We start from the raw sequence: 21,619 nt of genomic DNA on the forward strand, positions 1-21,619 counted from the left end.
GCATAAATCATGTCCTTGGTTACAAGTGTGCAAAAGTTGGCATTATGGGGATAACTGGAGCTTTTTTCTGCAATACATAAGGGACATGTGGATAGGATGTGTGAGAGTGCAGAAATACTACATGGGAAGTAATGTAATGTACATCCACAGTATGTAGTAAATAGCAGTTAAAGATAGCAGCAGTTGTAGTATGATGTACAGTAAAAAAAACTACACAAAAACATGCTATTATTGCCAAATTCCAAATTACTTTCAGCCCTTATCAAGACTGAATTTCACACATTACAAAGTCTGAGATATAATGTGTATAAAAAGTTATAACACACTGTGATGTGTTCACTTTCTATCTTCTTTACATGGAGAGAAACCCTCTGGTGCTCGTACAGAACAGTGTGATAAGTTAAGTGTATTTAAAGGAGGTTGACAGTTAAGTAAAGACACATGAGTCAAAGTTGTGGAACCACCTCATCTCCTTCGCTCCATGTAACAACCGCGGAGGTTATGAAAGCGGAGCTCGCCCGCTGATTGGCTGTTGCTGGGGCGACCTGCAGTCTCACTATCATCGCTCCACACCGCGGGCCAATCAGGGAGGGCGGCTCGGCCCCCGCGACGTCAGTCTCCTCTCCGCTCGGCCAATCACGGCGTTGGATCTCCGTGTACATTACCCCGGGTCTTCCGCCTCTGTCTCAGGTGAACGGGACGGTTCCTCGGGAAGGTGAGAGATCAACAACGTCCTCAGACGCAGTTTAATGACTTAGAGGGATTTAATCATGTCTTATTCTTTAATTCACTAACGGCTAACGTGAAGGCTGAAGCTAACTTGTTGTCGAGCCGTAATGGAGGCAGCGCGCTGGTGTGTAGTTGTGTGTAAACGATCTCCAGTCCTGAGAGGAGACGCGATGGGGTTTTAATTAATAAACACTCAATTAAACAAATGTGGTGCACGAAGGAGTGACGCAGGGACTATTGTTAATTATTTAAATGTAACACGGCTGAGACAGAGAGATTATGGGATGTTTTTATGTGCGGAAGTCTGTTGTCTGAGACTAGAACAAACTGTTTTATCACCAGGTTGCAGTGAAATGTTAAAGTAGTTACAACAATAGACTGTTATTAGTGTTATTTTACATGCTTGTGAATGAAATGTGGTTTATTAATAGTGTGTTGGAGATTTTAGGCAATATTTTGTTGTAGGAAATTGAAGCAGGTTGAAATTAATGGTGACAAAATATTAAGATAAAGTGTAAATACTGATGTTGAGATCTGGTAACAAGCTCTAATGTGACACAAATAGATAAAGATGGACAGATATGGTTCTGCGTGAATCATTTCAGGGCCGAGCGATAAAAGAAAATCCACATCCGTCGATTTTCATGATTATTGCGACACACGTCTCTTTATTATTTCTTTTAAGTTTCAAGATATAGTCACCTGAGGTAGATCATGTGTTGTACCTCCTCACTGCGTTTGCACAATGTAAAAGCATTTTATCGATATATATTTTGTCGCTGCAATAATTATTGATAGTTATTTTATCGCCTACCTCTAGATTAGCACACATGTTAGAACTGTGACCTCAAAATGAGTTATATTCATCTGAATTGAATTGCAGTGGTTCCATTTTTAGATCATTTATGTATTTCAGAAGATTATCCCTGACATGCGTTAAAAGCCCAAATATTAAATGACTTATTTCTTTCTTCTGGTGAAGTGAAGATTAATTTATGTTGATGTTTATTTGATGTATTGTTATTATAATTATTTTAAATGATTTGATTAGCAAATGTGTCCATTCAGATTATTTTAATTTAAGATTATTTTATCTTAATTCCCTCATTTTGTACTGTTGTACATATTGTACAGTGTTTCAAAGTTTTCTCCTGTTTTAGCCTTAATATGATAAAGATATAAAGCTCGTTGTAGATGGTCTTTTCTTGACATTGTTTTTGTGAGTGTTTATAGAGAAAACCACAGTTTCATTCCATGTATGTAACATATGTGTTCCTGTTCTCCAGTCTTCTCTCCAGACCTGCAGCCACCTTCCTTTGTCCATCATGATGGTGAACGGCTCGGCAGACATCTTGAGCTCTGCCTACCTTGCAGTGGAGTATGTCGACGCAGTGCTACCCGAGAACCCCTTCCAGCCGTCCCTGGAACACGCGTGGGGCTACATGATGGACAACTACACCAAGTTTCAGATTGCCACCTGGGGGTCGCTCATAGTCCACGAGTTCATCTACTTCTTCTTCTGTCTGCCTGGTTTCATCTTCCAGTTCCTGCCCTTCATGCAGAGATACAAGATCCAGCAGGTTCGTGTGTGTTGTTTGTGGTTGTTGGAGGTCATTTTATTTCCTCAGTGTGAGGTTGGTCTAAATGAGCCTCTCCACTGTGTGTGCAGGACAAACCAGAGACCTGGGAGAAACAGTGGAGATGTTTCAAGATGCTGCTGTTCAACCATTTCTGCATCCAGCTGCCACTGATCTGTGGGACGTACTACTTCACTGAATACTTCAACATCCCGTACGACTGGGACTCCATGCCACGCTGGTCAGTGTTTAATTATATATATAAGCAAATAAAAATATATAATACTGTGTATAAAAAGAGCAAGAACAATTTAAAACATAAAAACCAGGAACAACTAAAGAAAATCTTGGAGAATAAAAGTGAAAGACTTAATAAATTGATATAACGGGCAGGATGTGAAAAACATTTTTGAACTGAACTAATCGTTTTATGGTGTTTCTTTGTTTTGCTGGTCAGAATATTTCAGTGAGTTTTTTCCGTCCCTCCCTCTGTCTCCAGGCCGTACGTCCTGCTTCAGTGCTTCGGTTGCGCTGTGGTCGAAGACACCTGGCACTACTTCCTCCATCGCATGCTGCATCACCGCAGGGTCTACAAGTACATCCACAAAGTCCACCATGAGTTCACTGTGAGTGGAATGCACAAGTGATAAGATGAATACACAGAAACACCCCCCTTTCTGGTTTGACTCTCAACCGTACAGTTAGTTATTAAACATGCTGCGGCTTCACCCAGTGAGTACGAACACATCATGGTACATAACCGTCTCTCCTCTGTCGTCCAGGCTCCGTTCGGCATGCAGGCCGAATACGCCCATCCAGCTGAGACCCTCATCCTGGGAGCTGGTTTCTTCATCGGCATCATGCTCTTCTGTAACCACGTGTTCTTCCTCTGGGCCTGGGTGTCTTTCCGCCTGCTGGAGACCATCGACGTCCACAGGTAGGTTCCATAGAGCAGCAGCTACATTTGTTCTGATGTTAGCTCTTGTCAGTAGCTTGTGATATCAACCACTAGAGGGCCCCAGAGAACACCAGATGTTACTATCATGTTGTACCATCAGTGGACATTGAGCCCCTTTATCATAATGTGGGCATTTTACAATTGTTATTATATTTAAGTGTATTTTTTGATAAATAAAACACAAATGTGTATTGGAGATTTAAATTTGTTTAAAGATTAAATATGAACATTTCATAAAATAATACAAGACATGGGCCAAGTTCACAGATTCTGTTTGTATAATAATATCAGATTCTTGATATTTGAGTATGTGTATATTTAAAACATTATTTTGGATTTATCTATTCTTAAACCACTTGTCTTTCTGTGCTTTTATATTTGATCACTGATGTATGAAATATTATTAATAACATTAACATGTTAAGTAAGCAACTGGTGCTGAATTTCATGAATATCATCAAAATTGTCATTTCAAAAATAACATTTCTGATTATTTTTCACATCTCATCTAAACAAACTTTTGTCTTGTTGGAAAATGTCTAAAAACTAGTAATTTTAGCTTTTGTTTTTCATATTATTTTTAATTGAAAAGGTGACTTACCCTGTACTTCCCGTCTTTTTCTCTCAGCGGCTATGACATCCCCCTGAACCCTCTTCACCTCATCCCCTTCTACGCTGGCACCCGTTTCCACGACTTCCACCACATGAACTTCGTGGGGAACTACGCCTCCACCTTCACGTGGTGGGACAAGGTGCTGAACACGGACAACCAGTACAACAAACACCTGGTGAAACAGGGACTCAAGAAGGAGGAGTAAACCGCTCACACCTCTGTTCACACACCTCGTGTGTCGGGAGGAGGGAGTGAGTGTCACAGTGAGCACACACACACATTGTGTCAGTGCACAATCAAACACACACTCACACATCTCTGCTGTTATTTAGATTCTGAATCAGACTGCCTGTAGTCTTCAGTCCACCCTCTGTGCCTCTCTGTGTGTTGTTGTGTGCTGCTCGCTGAATAAAAACCATCAACATCCTCATTTTTGATTTGTTGCTTTGTCGTTGAGCACGACCTCGCTCTGTGTACCTCTGAATGTTTCAGCACTTTAAGCGCTTCCTCTGGGAGTTGAACTGAGTCACGATGACACAGTTTTGAACTCTTTAAAGCTTCAGTTTAACAGGAACTGACTAAACTCAGTGCTGACGCCTGGACCGAGTCAGAAGTGTTTCTTAAGAAAAAGATGAAGAAAAACATAAAAATTAAAAAAGGGGGTGATTTGTCCGTGTGGAGCTTCCAGGATAATCAAGCCTATTTTGTTTAAGACTGTAACAATACTAAAATGTTGTTTTAATTTTTACAAAAATAAATCTTGAGCATGTTTTGTTTTGGTGTTTCTGTCACATTACAATAAAACCTTTGAACTACATTGAACAGGTTGTGTTTGGTTGTGTTGAGCAGTTTTATTTGTCTGTATGTGATCAGACATGACATCTGTTCCATCGTTTTAAGGAGATATTGTTCATCTTCATCATCTTTCAATCCTCTCGGTGAGTTTCTGTGGTTTGGCTGATCTCACAAGTCTGGGCTGATCAGGATGTGGAGGATTTCACAGGGTCAAAGTTCCCTGTGTCTCTGCTGCACTGTGGTCACACCCCTACAGCCCCATCCAGCACACAGCAGCATCAAGCCAACCAGCAGCAGCCCACACCGAACAGGAAGTGGCCTCACAACAAGAGCCTACGTCTCATTAGCTGGATTTATTTTGGTGCTCAGAGCTTTAAATTGAGAAAATTGAAAGACTCTACCAAATAAGACACACTATATTAATTAATCATATGAAAAACACAAACTGTAGAATAGCCCCAGACGTTTGATTCTTGTCATGATGACAGAGTTTATTGCAGGTCGTTTTCATTTAATTTAATTTAATGATTTTTTTCATGAAAGTGGCTTAAAAGAGCTTGAATGAACTAAAACACACATCCCAAAAAATATATTTATGTGAAAACAAGCAGAATGAAACAACATTTTATGTGATTATCGTATATGAAGGTTATTCAGTGTATTTTATCTGCAGTTTAGTCAGTTTTATTATTCTATAATGGTCTTTCCAATTATATATCTTATTGTCAACTTATTGTCCTTGACTTTAGAAATATGAAATAAACAGCTTGTTGCAGTTAATGTATTTATTTGTGTGCGTTCAAACACTAACATCTTTTAAATCTAAACTAGAAACTCTCCTCTTTAGCTTTGCCTTTCACTCGTCTGGTTGACTGGTCTCAATTGTATTTGATCTTTTATTAAAACTTATTTTAATTGTTTTTAATTCGTTTTTATTTTTAACCCAATCCTCATATTCTTTTCTGTCCACCTGGAATGAAATCTTCTCTATAAATAAAGATCTACTCGCTCGCTCAACTTTGAAAACCCCGGCCGGATGTGTGTCCTCCCTCTCCCTGACTTCCCGGTGGAGGGTGACTGGGAGCTCGGGCTCAGGTGGAGCAGCGCATCACACAGGAGGAGGAGAGAGGAGAGAGGGAGCAGAAGGAGAGATATTTAAAGCCTGAAGCTGCAGCACAGATAAGGCTTGGGACCGAGCCGCAGGCAGACACACACACACACTCACACTCAGGGCTTCGGAGAGAAAAAGAGTCAACATGAAACTGTTCCTGTCGGTGGTTTTCCTCGGGCTCGCGACGGTCGCCCTGGCCGGTACCGACGGTGAGATCTCCTTCGAGTACCACCGCTACGAGGAGCTGCGGAAGGCGCTGGTGTCGGTGTGGCTGCAGTGTCCCACCATCACCCGCATCTACACCATCGGGGAGAGCTTCGAGGGCCGAGAGCTGCTGGTGCTGGAGATGTCCGACAACCCCGGGACGCACGAAGCTGGTCAGTTTTTTACGCACACATTAAAAAGTCCGCTCCATAATGCGGCGGTTGTGCGTGCACCCCCCCCTCCCCATCCCATCCCCACTGGTTTTCCTCTCCATCACCACACGCCGTGATAACAAAAAACACATCACGCACCTTTGGCGCATAGCAGCCTGGGTGGTGATGCTTTTTATTCTAAGGGTTATAATAAGGGAAACCGGAGTGGGGACGCTCGGATGACCGGAGGAGGAGCGCAGGTGTGTCGTGCCGTGCGTAAAACAAAAAAACCCCGCTGAGCGCATGCAGGGGGGCCTGCTGCATTTCTCCAGAGCAGTACGAGATGATAGATTGTGAGAGATCAGCCACGCAAAGCCGCCATTTTGCTGGTTGATAAGAATCTCTACGTGCTTATCTCGAATCTCGAAGTGCGAAAACAGCCCGAAGGCGGTGGCATCGTCATGGCACAGCTCAGTGGGTGCAGGGTTTCTTTTTTAATTTCAAATTAAAGATCATTTACAAGCAGAAGCAGATGCATCCGCAGTGTTGGGCTGCAACGTGAGCAGAGGGATACACATGGAGGGATGAATATTAAATGAACCTCTAGGTGTTGGTCAGCTGTATGTTTATAGATGGATGCACTTCATTTATCCCAGTTTGGGATTGAAATGGGGATGGGGTCTGTCCCTGTCTCCATCACACTGACAGGACTGGACTGCAGACTGGAACAAACCCCAGGGGAGAAGGAGCAGAAAATGTGAGGCCTTTTAGTTTGAGGGACAGTGAATGCAAATGTGTGGGTAAACCACCACTTCTGTTTTTCTTAGATGCAGAACCTTCTTTTTTTAATAAATTCACACTTTATAAGCACAAACAACATTTGCTTTAGGAGAGGGACGTCTTTGAAATATATTGAAAAAGGTCAGAACAGCTGGAGACGTAAGAAAAAAGGCAATATACATTTTTAGAAGAGAAGCATCTGGACCCATGAAGGATAGGACCTTCACCTCTTCTCCTTTGTGTTTTATGGTTGGATTTTCTTTTGAATCTTTCCTCTCAGCCGTGTCTGCTTCTCACTATCTGATATTCAATACCTCACCCTAACGTGGTAACAGCAGACTGTGATAAAACACCACGGACAGGGATGAGAATAAGTCCAGAGCTTCACCGTCCAATCTCTCACAAAGTCTTATATGTGTTGTGTATTAATATATTAAAATGTCAACAAACCAGAACCAGCTGTCCAGGTTTTGAGCCACGACTTCATCATAATGCCTCAACCCATCTGAAAACCAATAAAGAATCGGAGCACGACCCAGACTCCTGATAGTGAGAGGAACAGTAAATGGATTGACCTGCAGGACATGTAACCTTTCAGATGAAGGAGCGTCCAGGAGCGGGTCATTGATTCGTGTCCAAGTCGCTGCAGGAAGTGATTCATTTCAGCACAGCAAATCCCGAGGCCTCAAAACAAGGAGGAAACTTACACCTCTAATTAGTGTAGTTTACAATGTAGTTTGTGGGATCACAACTCTAAATCTCGTTAAGGTGTATTTTCTTCTCTGGGTGTGTTTATGTGTGGTCTCGACCGTGCGCCACAGGTTTTGTATGTTTTGCAGCTCAAATGGTCCCAGGCCCTAATGACCGTGCGTACGTACTAAATAAGCCTGTAATAGTGTGGTGGGCGTGCGCAGGCATGAGTCACGGTAGCGATGTGAAGCGGCCCTTATTACTACCAGATGAGTTTCCAGGCCGCTGCTTCACCAACAGGGGTAGCACCCCTCCTCCCCCTCCTCCCTCCCCGCGTCTCCCTTCATCTCTGCTGAGCACAACATCCACGGCGAGGAGGAGGAGGAGGAGGAGGGGGATGAAACCGAGAAGGCAACAGAGAGAGGAGATCTGGAGAATGACAGGGCGAAGGCGAGGGAAGCTATGAAGAGGTGATGCTTCTAAGTGCAAGGAGTAGAAATGATGGATGAGCGTGTGTTAGACAGGAGGAATAAAAATCTGCCCGAGACATCTCCAAGCTTCCCTTTGAGGTGCCCGTCCTAATATTTGATCTGACCCTGCAAATGTGTTGAAACTCTAAGGTGGAGCCAAAATAGCGGTTGCCGGGGCAACAGATCGGCTTAGTGCACTGAGCTGACTGGCCGCTCGTGGTTGGCTGGTCGGCCGGCTGGCTCCGGAGGACCATGGTCTTGAGCTCGTGCATCTGTCAGTAAGCAGCCATCTGTCGTACGCTGCGGCACAGGAAACGCCTATAGCCAAGAGTGTAAACACACTGGTCACATATTAATTCACAGTGCAGGACGACTGCTGCAAAGTAACCGAGGGCATTTCCTCAAATAATGCAGGAGGGAATAATGCAGCCGGCAAACTTTCATCGTAAAAAAGCTCGTTGGTTGTAGCAGAAATAAGCAAGAGACAAAGTTAGTGACTTGTATGTGAGAAAAATGGAAGATTCAGATCCAAACAGAGCTGAAAGGAGAGTAGATATTGGACTTTACACAAATGTTAGCAGAATGTAAAGAAAAGGAGATATTCCTGACATGACAACATGGAAATGGTTTCACATTATTCCGTGATGGTTTAACCCTGTGATCCATTACTTAAATTAGCCCAAATTAGCTGCTTTTGTTGTGTGTGGTTTGTTGACACGTGAAGCCGTACACAGCGTTGTTTAAATGAGTTAAAGTCATCCTATTTGTGTTAATATTTTATTTTGACGCAACTTCCAGTGGAGACTTTGCAGCCATTTTGCCACAGATTTATCCCAAGTGGACAACAAGAACGAGGCATGACCTGTTTTTATGACTCGGCTTCTTATTACTCCCCGCCTTATAGACCCCATCTAGTTGTAGCAGATGTCAATAACTTCAGGGGGTCCCCTGGGAAACGTTTGGGTCCCCTGGAAACATTTCCGTTTTGTTGCTATTTGATGCACGTTTCTGTATTTGCGTGTGTTGTGACTTTTTGCAGCACATGTGTCATCAAATTGAAGTTGTTTTCTTCATTTACATGTGTTCTTAATTTGCAGTGCGTTGGGCTCTCTCTCTTGGCCACCGTACAAAACACATATTAAGCTAATTATAACCAAACAGCAGTATGTAATTAAACCTATCTTCCCATTTCATATAAGATTTAAATGCTTCTTACACATTATTACTACACATTATTCAATAATGTTGTATATATGCAATAATATATCGCTGACATGTTGGAGTGTTTATTCAGGCTGCATTTTGATGATAATAGCCGTCACATGAATGTTACTTAATTTAGCTTTCGACTAAAGAAAAAGACGTGAAAACATCCTCCACCATAGGTGACATGTTCCTCCGTTTGAACGAGGTGTTTGCATCTCACAGCTGGATCATATTTGAGTGACCAGGAGCTAAAGAAAAGGGTTTTTCTCTGTGAAAAGAGCTCTGGCTAAACTATTGTGACTCTCGTGTCTGGAACTAGTTACAGGACTCCTAATAGGAGGAGAAACCCTACCTCTAGTAACGGGTTTGACTTTGTCTGACGGTATATGAGGCACTGCTCCATCCAATATGGTGCAGACTATGTCATGTGGTCATACGACTCCACACTGAACTGTTTTATCAGACGACAGAGGAAGTATGTAATCCCCAGTGAGCACGCACACAGATGCCCGGTTAGAGTGAACAGCAGCCACCGGTCATGACATTTTAGAAGACATATGGTACATCGAATATACAGTGGCTTTAAAATGAAACATGTTCCTAATAGAAGGTAGAAAAAAGAGGAGAATAGATTGTAAACCCCGGTGGAGGGATAGTTTCCCCTGTGAGAATTCCATTCTGCAGGAGGAAGCAGGAGCTGAAAGACGAGGAGAAACAAAAAAGAAAGGAATGATGATTGAAAAAACGGGGAAATCTTTGGTAGCGTGAGGGTGATGAGAGAGAGGTGGGGGAAAGAATGTAGAGGGAACGAGGGAGAGTCAGAGAGACGGAAAGAGGATGAGAGAAAGGCAGAGGCATCAGCCAGAAGTCATTTATTATACATCACACGCCGCATGCATCCTCCGTTACCTTCTGCATCTCAACACGCTGGGAGACGTCTCTTCGTGTCCTGTGGTGTGTCGACAGCAGAAGTCCCACTTACGTTCATAGCCTCTTGTACAATGGCTTCTGTTTTGTGCACATTTTCATTCGTTTTTCTGAAAAAGCTGAAACATGTTTATCTGATTTTCTGTCCTTTCTTTTGTCATCAGCTTCTGTAACTGCAGTGTTCACAATCAGTATGACTACATCTGCCCACAAGGCTTTGACAGTTGTTTTTTTATCGGGTAAAACTAAGAATTGTACTGTCTCGTGCGCCAGGTCATCGAATGGACTTCTCAGTTAATATCAGAGCTGGAAATATCAATCTATTATTTCATTAGTCAAGTGACAGATCGCTCACAAGAGATAATGGACACAAGGAAACATTTAATTACATCACCGTGGCCATTTTCCACTGTGTGACGGTGCGATAAATGATTTTGGCAAATGATTTTGAGAAAAAGAACACGAATCACACTGATGTGAAAAGACGTAAATTGTTTGAACTTAAGTAGAAATTGGTGTATTCATTTAGGATTGCGGCATTCAGAGAAAAGAGCTGATTGAGAAAATCTATTTTTAGAGCCTTTAAAGTAAACACTATCATAATAGTGGGTGCAGTTCAGCAGCCAATTTTAACTATTTATTCCTTTATACATTATTAGATTAATCTATGATGTTGATAATTTGCCTTTAAGATGATGTTAAGCATTTTGAACTGCTATTATGTGGTATGAATATAAAATTGACCTGATTTGACTTCTAGGGCATAAAATCACAGGAACTTCTGTCATCAGACCCACTCATTAAAAGGAATCATAAAAATATCAGTCAATGGTCATGGCAATGAAAGAAAATTCCACACATACTCTATTAAAGGTTAGATTCAATTATTTAATTACATTTGGGCTCCATATAATACATGTGTCAGCAGTTGTATGATCCCGAACATCACCTGTAGGTGTCATTAGCATTTTGAAATGTTTTTATTTGTCCCGTTTTGTTGCCGTGTCGGTGTAATGTCAGACCACGAAGCTGGGAGTCCTTTAGAGCTTAACTAGTTACACACAGAGTGAGAGTGTGTTTACTCAGCTTCCCGGAGGATTCGTCTCCCCGAGCACCTGCTGCTGTCAGGGTTGCCATGACGACAGAGAGCCCTATAATGTGGTGCTTCCCCGATGACGTCGCAGCTGCAGTCATTATTGCGCGGTCGCCCCGGAGACCGTATTGATCGCACGTCACACGGGTTTGATAATTCCAGACAAAGTGGAGGATGATGCAGTGAGTTTAGCCGACGTCAGACGTGTTTTATTGACCTGTGGAGGGAAGACATCAGCTGGTGTTAAAGGGAGGAGCTTCATCAGCCTGTCACACACACTCAGACGGTGTCACGCACACAATCTCACACACACAGACGATCTCACGCACACACAGACGATCTCACACACACAATCTCACACACATTCAGACGATCTCCACCGCTCAGAGATATTAAAGATACAAAAGGTGTCTACATACAGTCCTTTTCCACCATAGATGGTTTATAAAGATGGACGACATGACGCCTCCTCTAAAGTAAAGCCAAACTGTCTCAATCGCCCCCTAGTGGCTGGCGGCACTACAGGTCATAAACCCCTTCCTCCTCCATGTTAGTGAAGGTGCACTGGACCAAACTAAGTACACGTCAGATACATTTTTCTCAAAGAGGGTTTCTGTCATTTTAGGTTGTTCTTATCACTCTGATGTTTGTTCAAGTATTAATTTTTCCGGAAAATTTGGTTTCAATTAGTTATTTGTTGCTTTAAAACCGGTTGAAACGTCATGATTGACAGCTGAGATGATTGTTCATGATTGTTTCAGCTCTGCAGTGACACATCACAGTCGCCTTTTCGTAAAATACGTTGTCTGCTCAATAATGTGTGTGTGTGTGTGTGTGTGTGTGTGTGTGTGTGTGTGTGTGTGTGTGTGTGTGTGTGTGTGTGTGTGTGTGTGTGTGTGTGTGTGTGTGTGTGTGTGTGTGTGTGTGTGTGTGTGTGTGTGTGTGTGTGTGTGTGTGTGTGTGTGTGTGTGTGTGTGTGTGTGTGTGTGTAAAAAGAATTGCTTCATAAACCTGACTTAGCAAAAATAATAATTCATGATATTAGTTGAAATTGAACTGTTGATTATGATTGAGAATTATCATCAGTTCTCTCCTCGGCTGCTCTTCTTATACACATTCCCCCAAAACCCACCCAAACACATGGTCAATACCTACACGCATTGGCCCATACACTATAATCGTTTCTATGTCTGTCAACTGTTCTACATGTATGAAACATGTACAGCTGTGTTTCCTGTCCCACAAGAACATGAGCCTCAACAGCACAGAAACATTTCATCAGGGAGAACGAGAAGTCTCTAGATGCTGAGCATCTGGGTAACAGCTTGAATCATTGTTACTCGTTTTGGCCTAGTCCAGCTTCAATGTGTGTGTGTGTGTGTGTGTGTGTGTGTGTGTGTGTGTGTGTGTGTGTGTGTGTGTGTGTGTGTGTGTGTGTGTGTGTGTGTGTGTGTGTGTGTGTGTGTGTGTGTGTGTGTGTGTGTGTGTGTGTGTGTGTGTGTGTGTGTGTGTGTGTGTGTGTGTGTGTGTGTGTGTGTGTGTGTGTGTGTGTTTGACAGCTCTGTCAGGCCTCTGAAGCCTGTAAAATCCATTCGCTAATGTCAAGACGGAAAGAGTTAATTGTAGTCTTGAAATCATTAGAGGAACCAGATTTGAGCATTTAAAAATAACCTGACTGCCAGGTGTGGGCTGGTCAGTGTGTGCGTGTGTGTGTGCGTGTGTGTGTGTTACTCACTCATGAAACAACTGGACTTTTTACGGATACATCAAAAACTCAAAAATCTGCAGAAATTGATTAAAAGAAGATGCAAATGTGAACTCTACAGGACATTAACATAACAAACTGGTTTTAATCAAGTTAAAAATGTAAAAAGGAGGCCTTTAAAATAGTTAAATCAGAGTAGAGTTCAAAACACTCTCTTGATCTACATTTCATAACTCGACACTGTTCTGAACAAAAGAGCTTTTTTTCCCCTCCGTGCCGAGAGACGTTCTTAGTTGTCGTGCAGCCACAAAGCCACTAATCTCCGGTTTGTAGTTATTCAAAAGAACGGGCTCTTTGTAGAGACTTTATACGGCTCCTTATTATCACTTGTCTTCATCGTGTGCTGTTTTCGAGGGAACAGTGGAGAAGCGAGGCTAATTAGTATATGACACAGATGGTGGGAGCCTCAGTCATTAAAACACAGCTCGGTGAAACATACTGATATAAATAGATCTGTGATATATAACGTTAATTTACAGGATGAAGGAAATGGAGAGTAATTATTTCCCTTCACTGACATGGGCAACAAAGGTTTGTCCACAAATCGTTGAGAGTACTTTCGTATTAAATTGTCCATTGAAGGTCCAACAGTCCCTTAAATTGATCAACTAACTCTGACTCATAGATATCAGTCCTCTGAATATACCAGATTTTTCAAGATCCATGAATCATTCCTTGACAAATCTGTGAAAGTGTTGACTTTTAACACCTTATCTCACAATGTTAAAGAAAGGGGAAAAAAGTTCCAAACTTGCACCAAATATTTAATGGATTTTTCCCGAACCCACATCCTTTCACCAATCAGTAGACAGGCCAGCAAACAGACAGGGGCGGAAACCACCTCCTTGGGTGGGTGTACATTAGTGATGGGCAACACCACAACCATTAGTAACAGAGCCAGACTCACCAAAAATCAATATTTTCTATTATAAAAAGTGGCTCATGCACTGAAAGACATGATTAAGTAATAGACGAACATTGTACATTTCCATGTCCTACTCTCTGTTAATCTCTTAATCACACGCATGTGAGTTTTTATTGGTAAATTATAAACAAAGTCTTCTCTGAACTTAATTTACATGTGAAAGTAGGGGTGGGGGATATAATCATTACATTACATTACATAATCAAAACATACATTTTGTTTCAGTCGATATTGATAATTATGATAAATGTCACATTATTTAAGGTTTAAAGACTGATTTGATTTCTGCTGCTGAGTTAAGTTTGTGGTTTTAATTCCTTATGAGCGGAGAATTAATATATTTTACCTCATCACTGTACTAACTCTATGTATAAGCATTATATCAATATATATATTGGACCTTACGTTATATCTATTGATGAAAATGATATCGTGACAATTATTGATAATGTCTTATGACCCAGCCCTTTGTGAAAGCATGGTTTCTGTTGGCGGCTTGTTTTTGTGAGGACCTGACAGACTTAGAGGCTGAGAGAGTGACTGATAAACTACTCTACAAGCCAAACGCTGGATTTATAGGCTGCCACAGTCCCTGAGGATCCCTAATGTTGTCGCAGAATGTCCTGGAGTTAAACTCTCAGTGATGAAGTCGACTCTGATCTTGGACCTGTCACTCCAACACGAGTCGGGGACAACAGTCTGTGACAGTGTCTCCCAATAATCCACCGTCTCTCGCACTCATTATTGTCCAAATGGAGTCGTGGGCCGCAGTGTTCAATTCAGTTTAATCCCTCATGTGATGACTCAGTGTGTTTGTCACTGCTGAGGTGTGTGTGTGTGTGTGTGTGTGTGTGTGTGTGTGTGTGTGTGTGTGTGTGTGTGTGTGTGTGTGTGTGTGTGTGTGTGTGTGTGTGTGTGTGTGTGTGTGTGTGTGTGTGTGTGTGTGTGTGTGTGTGTGTGTGTGTGTGTGTGTGTGTGTGTGTGTGTGTGTGTGTGTGTGTGTGCGCGCGTCCAGGGTAACGTCCATTACAAATCAGATAGCGTTATCAGTGATGTTCTCTTTGTCCAGAGGAGATGTTTCCATGACTACTGATGAAAACCACCTTTTGTTACAAAGGGAATGACATCACAGGGATGTTGCACAGATGGAGGTTGAATACATAATGTCCAATTACGGCTCCTTGTGTGACGCGGTAACACAGCAAGTGTCTCCTTGTTCCCTGCAGGTGAGCCCGAGTTCAAGTACATCGCCAACATGCACGGCAACGAGGCAGTGGGCCGAGAGCTGCTCATCTACCTGGCTCAGTACCTGTGCAACCAGTACCAGCAGGGCAACGAGACCATCATCGACCTCGTCCACAACACCCGGATCCACCTCATGCCCTCCATGAACCCCGACGGCTTCGAGAAGGCCGCGTCACAGGTGATGACACAGCATGACATGGTGAATACAGACAAACAGGATCCAATTTAGATTATAAGACAACAAACAATGACTAAAACAGCGAGTAATTGCAGCTCCTGGTTTTAAATTACACATACACTGCGTTTAAGAATAGTAATTATTCATATCCGGCACGATCTGACTGTCCTCTGCTGTTTCCTGCTCAGCCCGGAGAGATCAAGGACTGGTTCGTGGGCCGCAGCAACGCCCAGGGCGTGGATCTGAACCGGAACTTCCCCGATCTGGACCGCATCATTTACGTCAACGAGAGGGAGGGCGGAGCCAACAACCACCTGCTGCAGAACATGAAGAAGGCTGTGGACGAAAACACCAAGGTGCATAAAACAGATGACTAATAATAATAATAATTTAAAAGGGATTTTCATTTTTAAAACATTTTATTCAGAAACCCCTTACTGCAACATGGCAGCAAGATACAAATACAATAAAATGTTTCTACAAGGAAAATATGCTCCATTAAAGCAATAGCAAGGTACAATTCAATTGTAAATATATTCTCATATGAAGTGAATACACAGTTTTTCTATAAAAGCTCATACATACAGAATTTATTAGAAAACAATCACTATTTACAATTAAAAATCAATAAACTTAAATTTAATAGATTAAATTGACCAAAAATACCATAATATAGTTTAATAATAATAATACCAATAAACGTTTATTAATAATAATAGAGACGAGCCTCAGACATATCCCAGATAACAACTGTTTAAATGACTTAAGCAAAAGGCTGATATTTATTCTTTTTGTCTATGAATCCCATTAATCAGTTATTGTAGGTCTGATATAAATATTGATTAGTGAAGGAACATGTCAATCATTACATATGTGGAGCTCATTAACGTGTAGTTCCTGGTAACTATGGATACAAAATATAGAAAATCACCATTATTAGAATTTTCAGTTGTAGTTGTAGATGCAGAAATACCTTTGACTTGCTTACATGTGTTTTTTTTACATATTCATAATGCATGTGTTGTGTTTGCAGCTGGCTCCAGAGTCCAAGGCAGTGATCCACTGGATCATGGATATTCCTTTTGTCCTGTCGGCTAACCTGCACGGAGGAGACGTGGTGGCCAACTACCCATACGATGAGACCCGCACTGGTACATGGACACACACACAGACACACACACACACACACACACACACACACACACACACACACACACACACACCTTCACACAAACACCTTGTTTCTGTGTTTGGTTTGTTCAGTCGTGTAGAAACTGTTCCTTTCCGCTTTATGAGAATGTTTCCACCGTTTTAATGAGAGAGAGAAAAATGACCTATAACTGAAACAACAAAAACGATTTATCCATTTTTCTTCAGAGTGTCGTAACTCTAATTCAAATCAGATGGGTTTTTTCCCCCTGCCGCTGCTTCCTGTGCATCATTACTCAAAGTAAATAAAACATGTGTTTGCGTAAGCACAGGTTTAATGTGCAGCAGCTGCAGGTGTTCAGTTAATACTTTATCGCAGCCACTGTCTGAACATGGTTTGTTCCCTTCCTCCTCGTTCGTCCTGTAAGGATCCACTCACGAGTACAGCGCCAGTCCAGATGATGTGATGTTCAAGTCTCTAGCCAGAGCCTACTCCATATACAACCCGGTGATGTCCGACCAGCACCGAGCCCCGTGCCGCAAGACCGACGACGACACCAGCTTCAAAGATGGCATCACCAATGGAGGGGCCTGGTACAGTGTGCCAGGAGGTAAGGAACAAAAACCATTCCCAATCAAACCCATTTATAACTCTACACTGCTTTCCTGACTTTTATGTAGTGTTTTATAATTGTATGTTTTTATATAGATTTTTCTTTATTATTTATCTTGTTCTATTTAGCTTTATTGACAATTTAGTGTCAATTATATATCTTTTATTACCTTAAATTTCTTTTATTGTTGTCTTCTCTATTATTGATTGCTTTGGTTTCCATTAGTCTCTAAATCTAAACGTTTTTTTTAACTTGTAAAGCACTTTGAATTGCATTTCAATAGTTTGAAAGCTGCTATATGAGTTAAACCGATGCTATATAAATACACAATAAAATAAAAAGAACTAAAAACTAGGATGCTCCTCAGTAGAGGCTGCACCAAAATCACGCACTCAGATATCAGTCTCCTCAATGTGCTGGATTTTCTTCATCATGGTCCATGAATCATTTCCTGGGAATTTGGTAAGAATGTTGAAAAACCCCCTATTTTGCAATGTTCCACATCCTGATCTGCATCAACATTCAATTGGTTCTTCTTCAATATGATTGTTTTTACACATCATTCATCCCTACAATGTACATTCTCTACTGTCATCCCTACAACACCAGTGTTCCCATCACTTCCACTCATTAAATTCATTTCTCCTCCTCCATCTTGTGCCCCGTCACAGGAATGCAGGATTTCAACTACCTCAGCAGCAACTGCTTCGAGATCACTCTGGAGCTCAGCTGTGACAAGTTCCCCAACGAGGACTCGCTGAAGCTCTACTGGGAGCAGAACCGCAACTCGCTCGTCAACTACATCGAGCAGGTAGGCGGCAAACCGGCTCTATAAATAGACTCCAACGTTGTCATCCGTTTTTCTAAAGGTGTGTTTGATGCAGCTGACCCAAAAAAAACAAAAAAACAAAGTGCTCCATCTTCAGTGAAGAAAATGCTAATGCTCAACAGAAATAACCTGCTTTAAAAGAACCAGGATACATTCTCTGGTGCGGCACACTCATTGGGAAGGTTTGGTGAAGTTTAGGGAACTGACACAACTTAGTCGAGGTTGAGGCAAGATCTCCTTGACATTACATCAAATAAAATAAGAGTGGTCAGCTCTGGGGCTGAACCGTAGCAAGAATTTGCGTAGTTCTTTCTCCTATACATTCATTAATAAAATGTTTGCACAATGACACAATACAGAGTGAATTCATTGTTCAAAAATTATCTCCACTCTCTCAAGCACCTTTGACGTAGAGAAAGTAAACAGCATTGAATTAAAAACTCGCCACAGTAATGTAATATTCCTGTTTATACTATTCCCAGCCCTTGCTGCCTCTCACACTCAGTCATTTACCAGCTCATGTCAAGTTAGTCTCTGAGGGTTCAGGGTTTGAGTCCTGAGGGGGGAACACTGGGATTCAGCCAAACTAACAGGGAGGAAACACAAAGACGGGACCAGACGAAACCCAGAGCCCAAAACAGGAAGCAGTAAAAAACCCCAGTAACAATCCACAATGTGAATAGCACAAGACGTTTGACAAGAAAACCGTGAATGGAGTAGGTCAAAGGATCCAAACCGGTTTCATCGTCCAAGAGAACTGATCCATTTGAAAACCACAGACAGAAATTAATTTCCTAGTCAAATTTTCTCTTTGTGTGTGTGTGTGTGTGTGTGTAACGTGTGTCTTTGTGTGTAGGTTCATCGTGGTGTCAAGGGCTTTGTGCGTGACCACCAGGGTAACCCCATCTCCAATGCCACCATCTCTGTGGAGGGTATCGACCACGACCTCACGACAGGTATCAGCATTGAGTGCAAATTATGATGTAACACACACACACACACACACACACACACACACACACACACACACACACACACACACACACACACACACACACACACACACACACACACACACACACACACACACACACACACAAACTGTAAGGACAAGAGGCCTGGAGTGTAAGATGTTGTAATACTGCCACCTTCTGGATGTAGTGCACTATTTCTCATTTTCTATGGTCACTTCTACCTACTTCAGAGTGATAGAAATACATGGTCAGTGCTGTGAATGTGATTATTTATTTAGCTGAGCATCCGTTTCCTGCTCCATTTGTTATATTAAGTATATGAACTAATAAGAGGATCTGTATTTTGCAGCCAAAGATGGAGATTATTGGCGTCTGCTGGCTCCAGGAAACTTCAAAGTGGCCGCCTCTGCTCCAGGATACCTGACTGTCATCAAGAAGGTGGCTGTTCCCTACAGCCCTGCAACCCGGGTAAGACTCACTGTCTCTGAGCGATGCTTGCACTTTGCACATTGGGTCTAACTTGTGCAGAAATGTGATATAAAGGCAACCGTTCTTAACAATATACAGTAAAGCATCACACTAGGATCTGATTATGTATTTGCATGGGATTCATGAGAACATTGTTTATATTCAGAAGTGTAGTTTTTAATATACCAACTGAGAGTTCAAAATGAAATGTGAGTTTAATTTCAATAATTCCAACAGTAAACCTACTGTAATTAGTGTTTTACATGAAAAAACTAAGATTTGTGAAAAGTCAGTTGAAAGAAACTTTATACTTCCTGCACATTTCCACTATATTTCCCGTGGCAACAGTGACTAAACAAAGCGTACTCCAAACATGTAGTATGCGTACTATAAATGCCACATTTGTGCTATTAATGCAGTGCACAAAGGGAATAGAGGGGCTATTTATTTACTTATACATTTATTTATTTATAATTTGTTTGATTTATTTATTTCTGTATTTCTACATTTATTCATCCATTAATTTGTTTGTTTGTTCGTTTATTTATATATACATTTCTTAATTTATTTTTATGATTTTTATTTATTTACTTATACATGTATTTATTTCTGTATTTATTTATATATTTTTAGATTTAGTTATTTATGTATTTCTACATTTATTCACCCCGTTATTTATTTCAGTATTTTTCTGTGTGTGGATACGGCCCACTGAGACAACAGCATAATGTTTTGACTGCTTGTGTGTCAGGTGGACTTTGAGCTGGAGTCTCTGATGGAGAGGAAGGAGGAGGAGCGGGAGGAGCTGATGGACTGGTGGAAGATGATGTCAGAGACACTGAACTTCTGAAGCGCTCGTCTGCTTCGCGACTGGACCGTTCACACGTCGACGTAATATATTCAACATTCTGTGTGCCCGTCCACTTTGAGAAGAAAAAGAAAAAAAAGGAAAAGAAAGAATATATTGTCTCTTATTTGTTTTGTTCTCTTTCAATCATCATTTTAATTGATTATGTTGTTTATTAATGTATTAACGGATTGCCTCACACTCCTGTAGATTGTTCAGATATCCTGCACAGACACACAGGAGGAGAATTTGCAGGCAGTGTGACAGCAATGGGATTGGTGTGGATTTCTGTGGTGTTTCGTTCATTATCGTACACGTGATTGAAAACCATAGCACCCATCTATATAACCAACGAGTGGCTGAGTAATAATGTGTGTAAAAGAGCCGTTTACATCTTTACCACGTGGCTCTGTTCGTGAGGAATAATCACATTTCCTGTTTTAAATGTCTCTGTTTCTCCAGGCTTTAGTGGAAAAAAAAAACACACAAACACAGTGCACGCTTCCACTTCCACGGTAACACACACACACACACACACACACACACACACACACATGCTGACAAATACTCTCCATGTGTAACATATCAAAAAAGTACAACTATGGTTTTGAGATAATCAGGGACATTAAAAACACTGTAAAACCACTGTAAACATTATACTATAAACTACACAGGCAAGCTCATCCCCCTGTGTGTTATTGATGTTGAGATTTTTTTAACTGACTACAGCACAGCATTGATTTTAGCACAAGGTGAATGGTTATAATATACATCTATATACTGTATTATGAAGTAGGCAAGTAGCAAGAACTGTCTGGTTTTTGTACCAAATCAATCAATCAAAGAAAAACAAGGCCATGAAACGAATGAATCGGTCCACCTCAGTTTCCCTTTGTATGTGCACCACACAGGGAATAATAAGGAAGTGTGGCAGAAGGTGTTTTTCAAGGACAAATTGACACTATAATCTTCTGAGTGGACACAGTGTGGACACAGTTCACCCGGTCTGAGACCATGGGAAGAATTTATTGAATGTAAAGCTACAGTAACTGATAAAGAGCTGTAAAGAATGAACGGATCAATAAAACGCCCCCCCTTTGTGTTGTCAGACTGTGTCAGCGCCTTTTCTCACAGGAGCTACATCCCCCGACAGAACGCCGTGGATAGAATTAATCAATTATCTGCACATGGAATAAACCACAATCAAATCCGTATTTCATGTTGGTTTCTTTGCCTTTATTATAGTAAAAAATTACATGGATGCAGGGACATGCAAGTTATATCTATTAACACACTTTTTGACATGTACACAACAGGTGA

General features: G+C 41.5%; 2 protein-coding genes across 6 annotated transcripts; both read left to right on the forward strand.

The window, feature by feature from the left end:
- The first annotated feature begins 612 nt into the window (after positions 1-612).
- On the forward strand, positions 613-19,107 carry msmo1 (methylsterol monooxygenase 1). Of its 5 annotated transcripts, none has more exons than XR_004614481.1 (7): positions 613-715; positions 2,016-2,309; positions 2,399-2,547; positions 2,806-2,932; positions 3,089-3,243; positions 3,893-4,177; positions 19,077-19,107. XR_004614481.1 is itself a non-coding variant. In XM_034591117.1 (6 exons), exons 2-6 carry the CDS (start codon positions 2,055-2,057, stop codon positions 4,080-4,082), a joined length of 876 nt encoding a protein of 291 aa, XP_034447008.1. In that variant the 5' UTR covers positions 613-715; positions 2,016-2,054; the 3' UTR covers positions 4,083-4,694. The 5 variants fall into 5 exon arrangements, 1 of the variants encoding a protein (XP_034447008.1); XR_004614479.1 differs by lacking the exon at positions 19,077-19,107 and adding an exon at positions 18,996-19,013 and having other exon boundaries at positions 3,893-4,188; XR_004614480.1 differs by lacking the exon at positions 19,077-19,107 and adding an exon at positions 16,590-16,608 and having other exon boundaries at positions 3,893-4,185.
- Positions 5,744-20,770, forward strand: cpe (carboxypeptidase E). Its single transcript, XM_034591107.1, has 9 exons — positions 5,744-6,160; positions 15,222-15,418; positions 15,607-15,774; positions 16,452-16,569; positions 16,996-17,178; positions 17,853-17,992; positions 18,867-18,966; positions 19,334-19,452; positions 20,204-20,770. The coding sequence occupies exons 1-9, from the start codon at positions 5,929-5,931 to the stop codon at positions 20,300-20,302; spliced, it is 1,356 nt and encodes a 451-aa protein (XP_034446998.1). The 5' UTR covers positions 5,744-5,928; the 3' UTR covers positions 20,303-20,770.
- Positions 20,771-21,619: the final 849 nt, after the last annotated feature.

This window comes from Hippoglossus hippoglossus, chromosome 1 (genome assembly GCF_009819705.1).
Source record: "Hippoglossus hippoglossus isolate fHipHip1 chromosome 1, fHipHip1.pri, whole genome shotgun sequence".
NCBI classification, from domain to species: Eukaryota; Metazoa; Chordata; class Actinopteri; order Pleuronectiformes; family Pleuronectidae; genus Hippoglossus; species Hippoglossus hippoglossus.

What these genes read in the sequence shown, in the direction of transcription:
- msmo1 (XM_034591117.1), top strand. Translation starts at nt 2,055, where the DNA reads ATGATGGTGAACGGCTCGGCAGACATCTTGAGCTCTGCCTACCTTGCA. An exon ending in TGGGACTCCATGCCACGCTG is followed by an intron (nt 2,548 to 2,805) that starts GTCAGTGTTTAA and finishes CTCTGTCTCCAG; the next exon opens with GCCGTACGTCCTGCTTCAGT. An exon ending in GAGACCATCGACGTCCACAG is followed by an intron (nt 3,244 to 3,892) that starts GTAGGTTCCATA and finishes TTTTTCTCTCAG; the next exon opens with CGGCTATGACATCCCCCTGA.
- cpe (XM_034591107.1), top strand. Translation starts at nt 5,929, where the DNA reads ATGAAACTGTTCCTGTCGGTGGTTTTCCTCGGGCTCGCGACGGTCGCC. An exon ending in TCGAGAAGGCCGCGTCACAG is followed by an intron (nt 15,419 to 15,606) that starts GTGATGACACAG and finishes TTTCCTGCTCAG; the next exon opens with CCCGGAGAGATCAAGGACTG. An exon ending in ATACGATGAGACCCGCACTG is followed by an intron (nt 16,570 to 16,995) that starts GTACATGGACAC and finishes TCGTCCTGTAAG; the next exon opens with GATCCACTCACGAGTACAGC.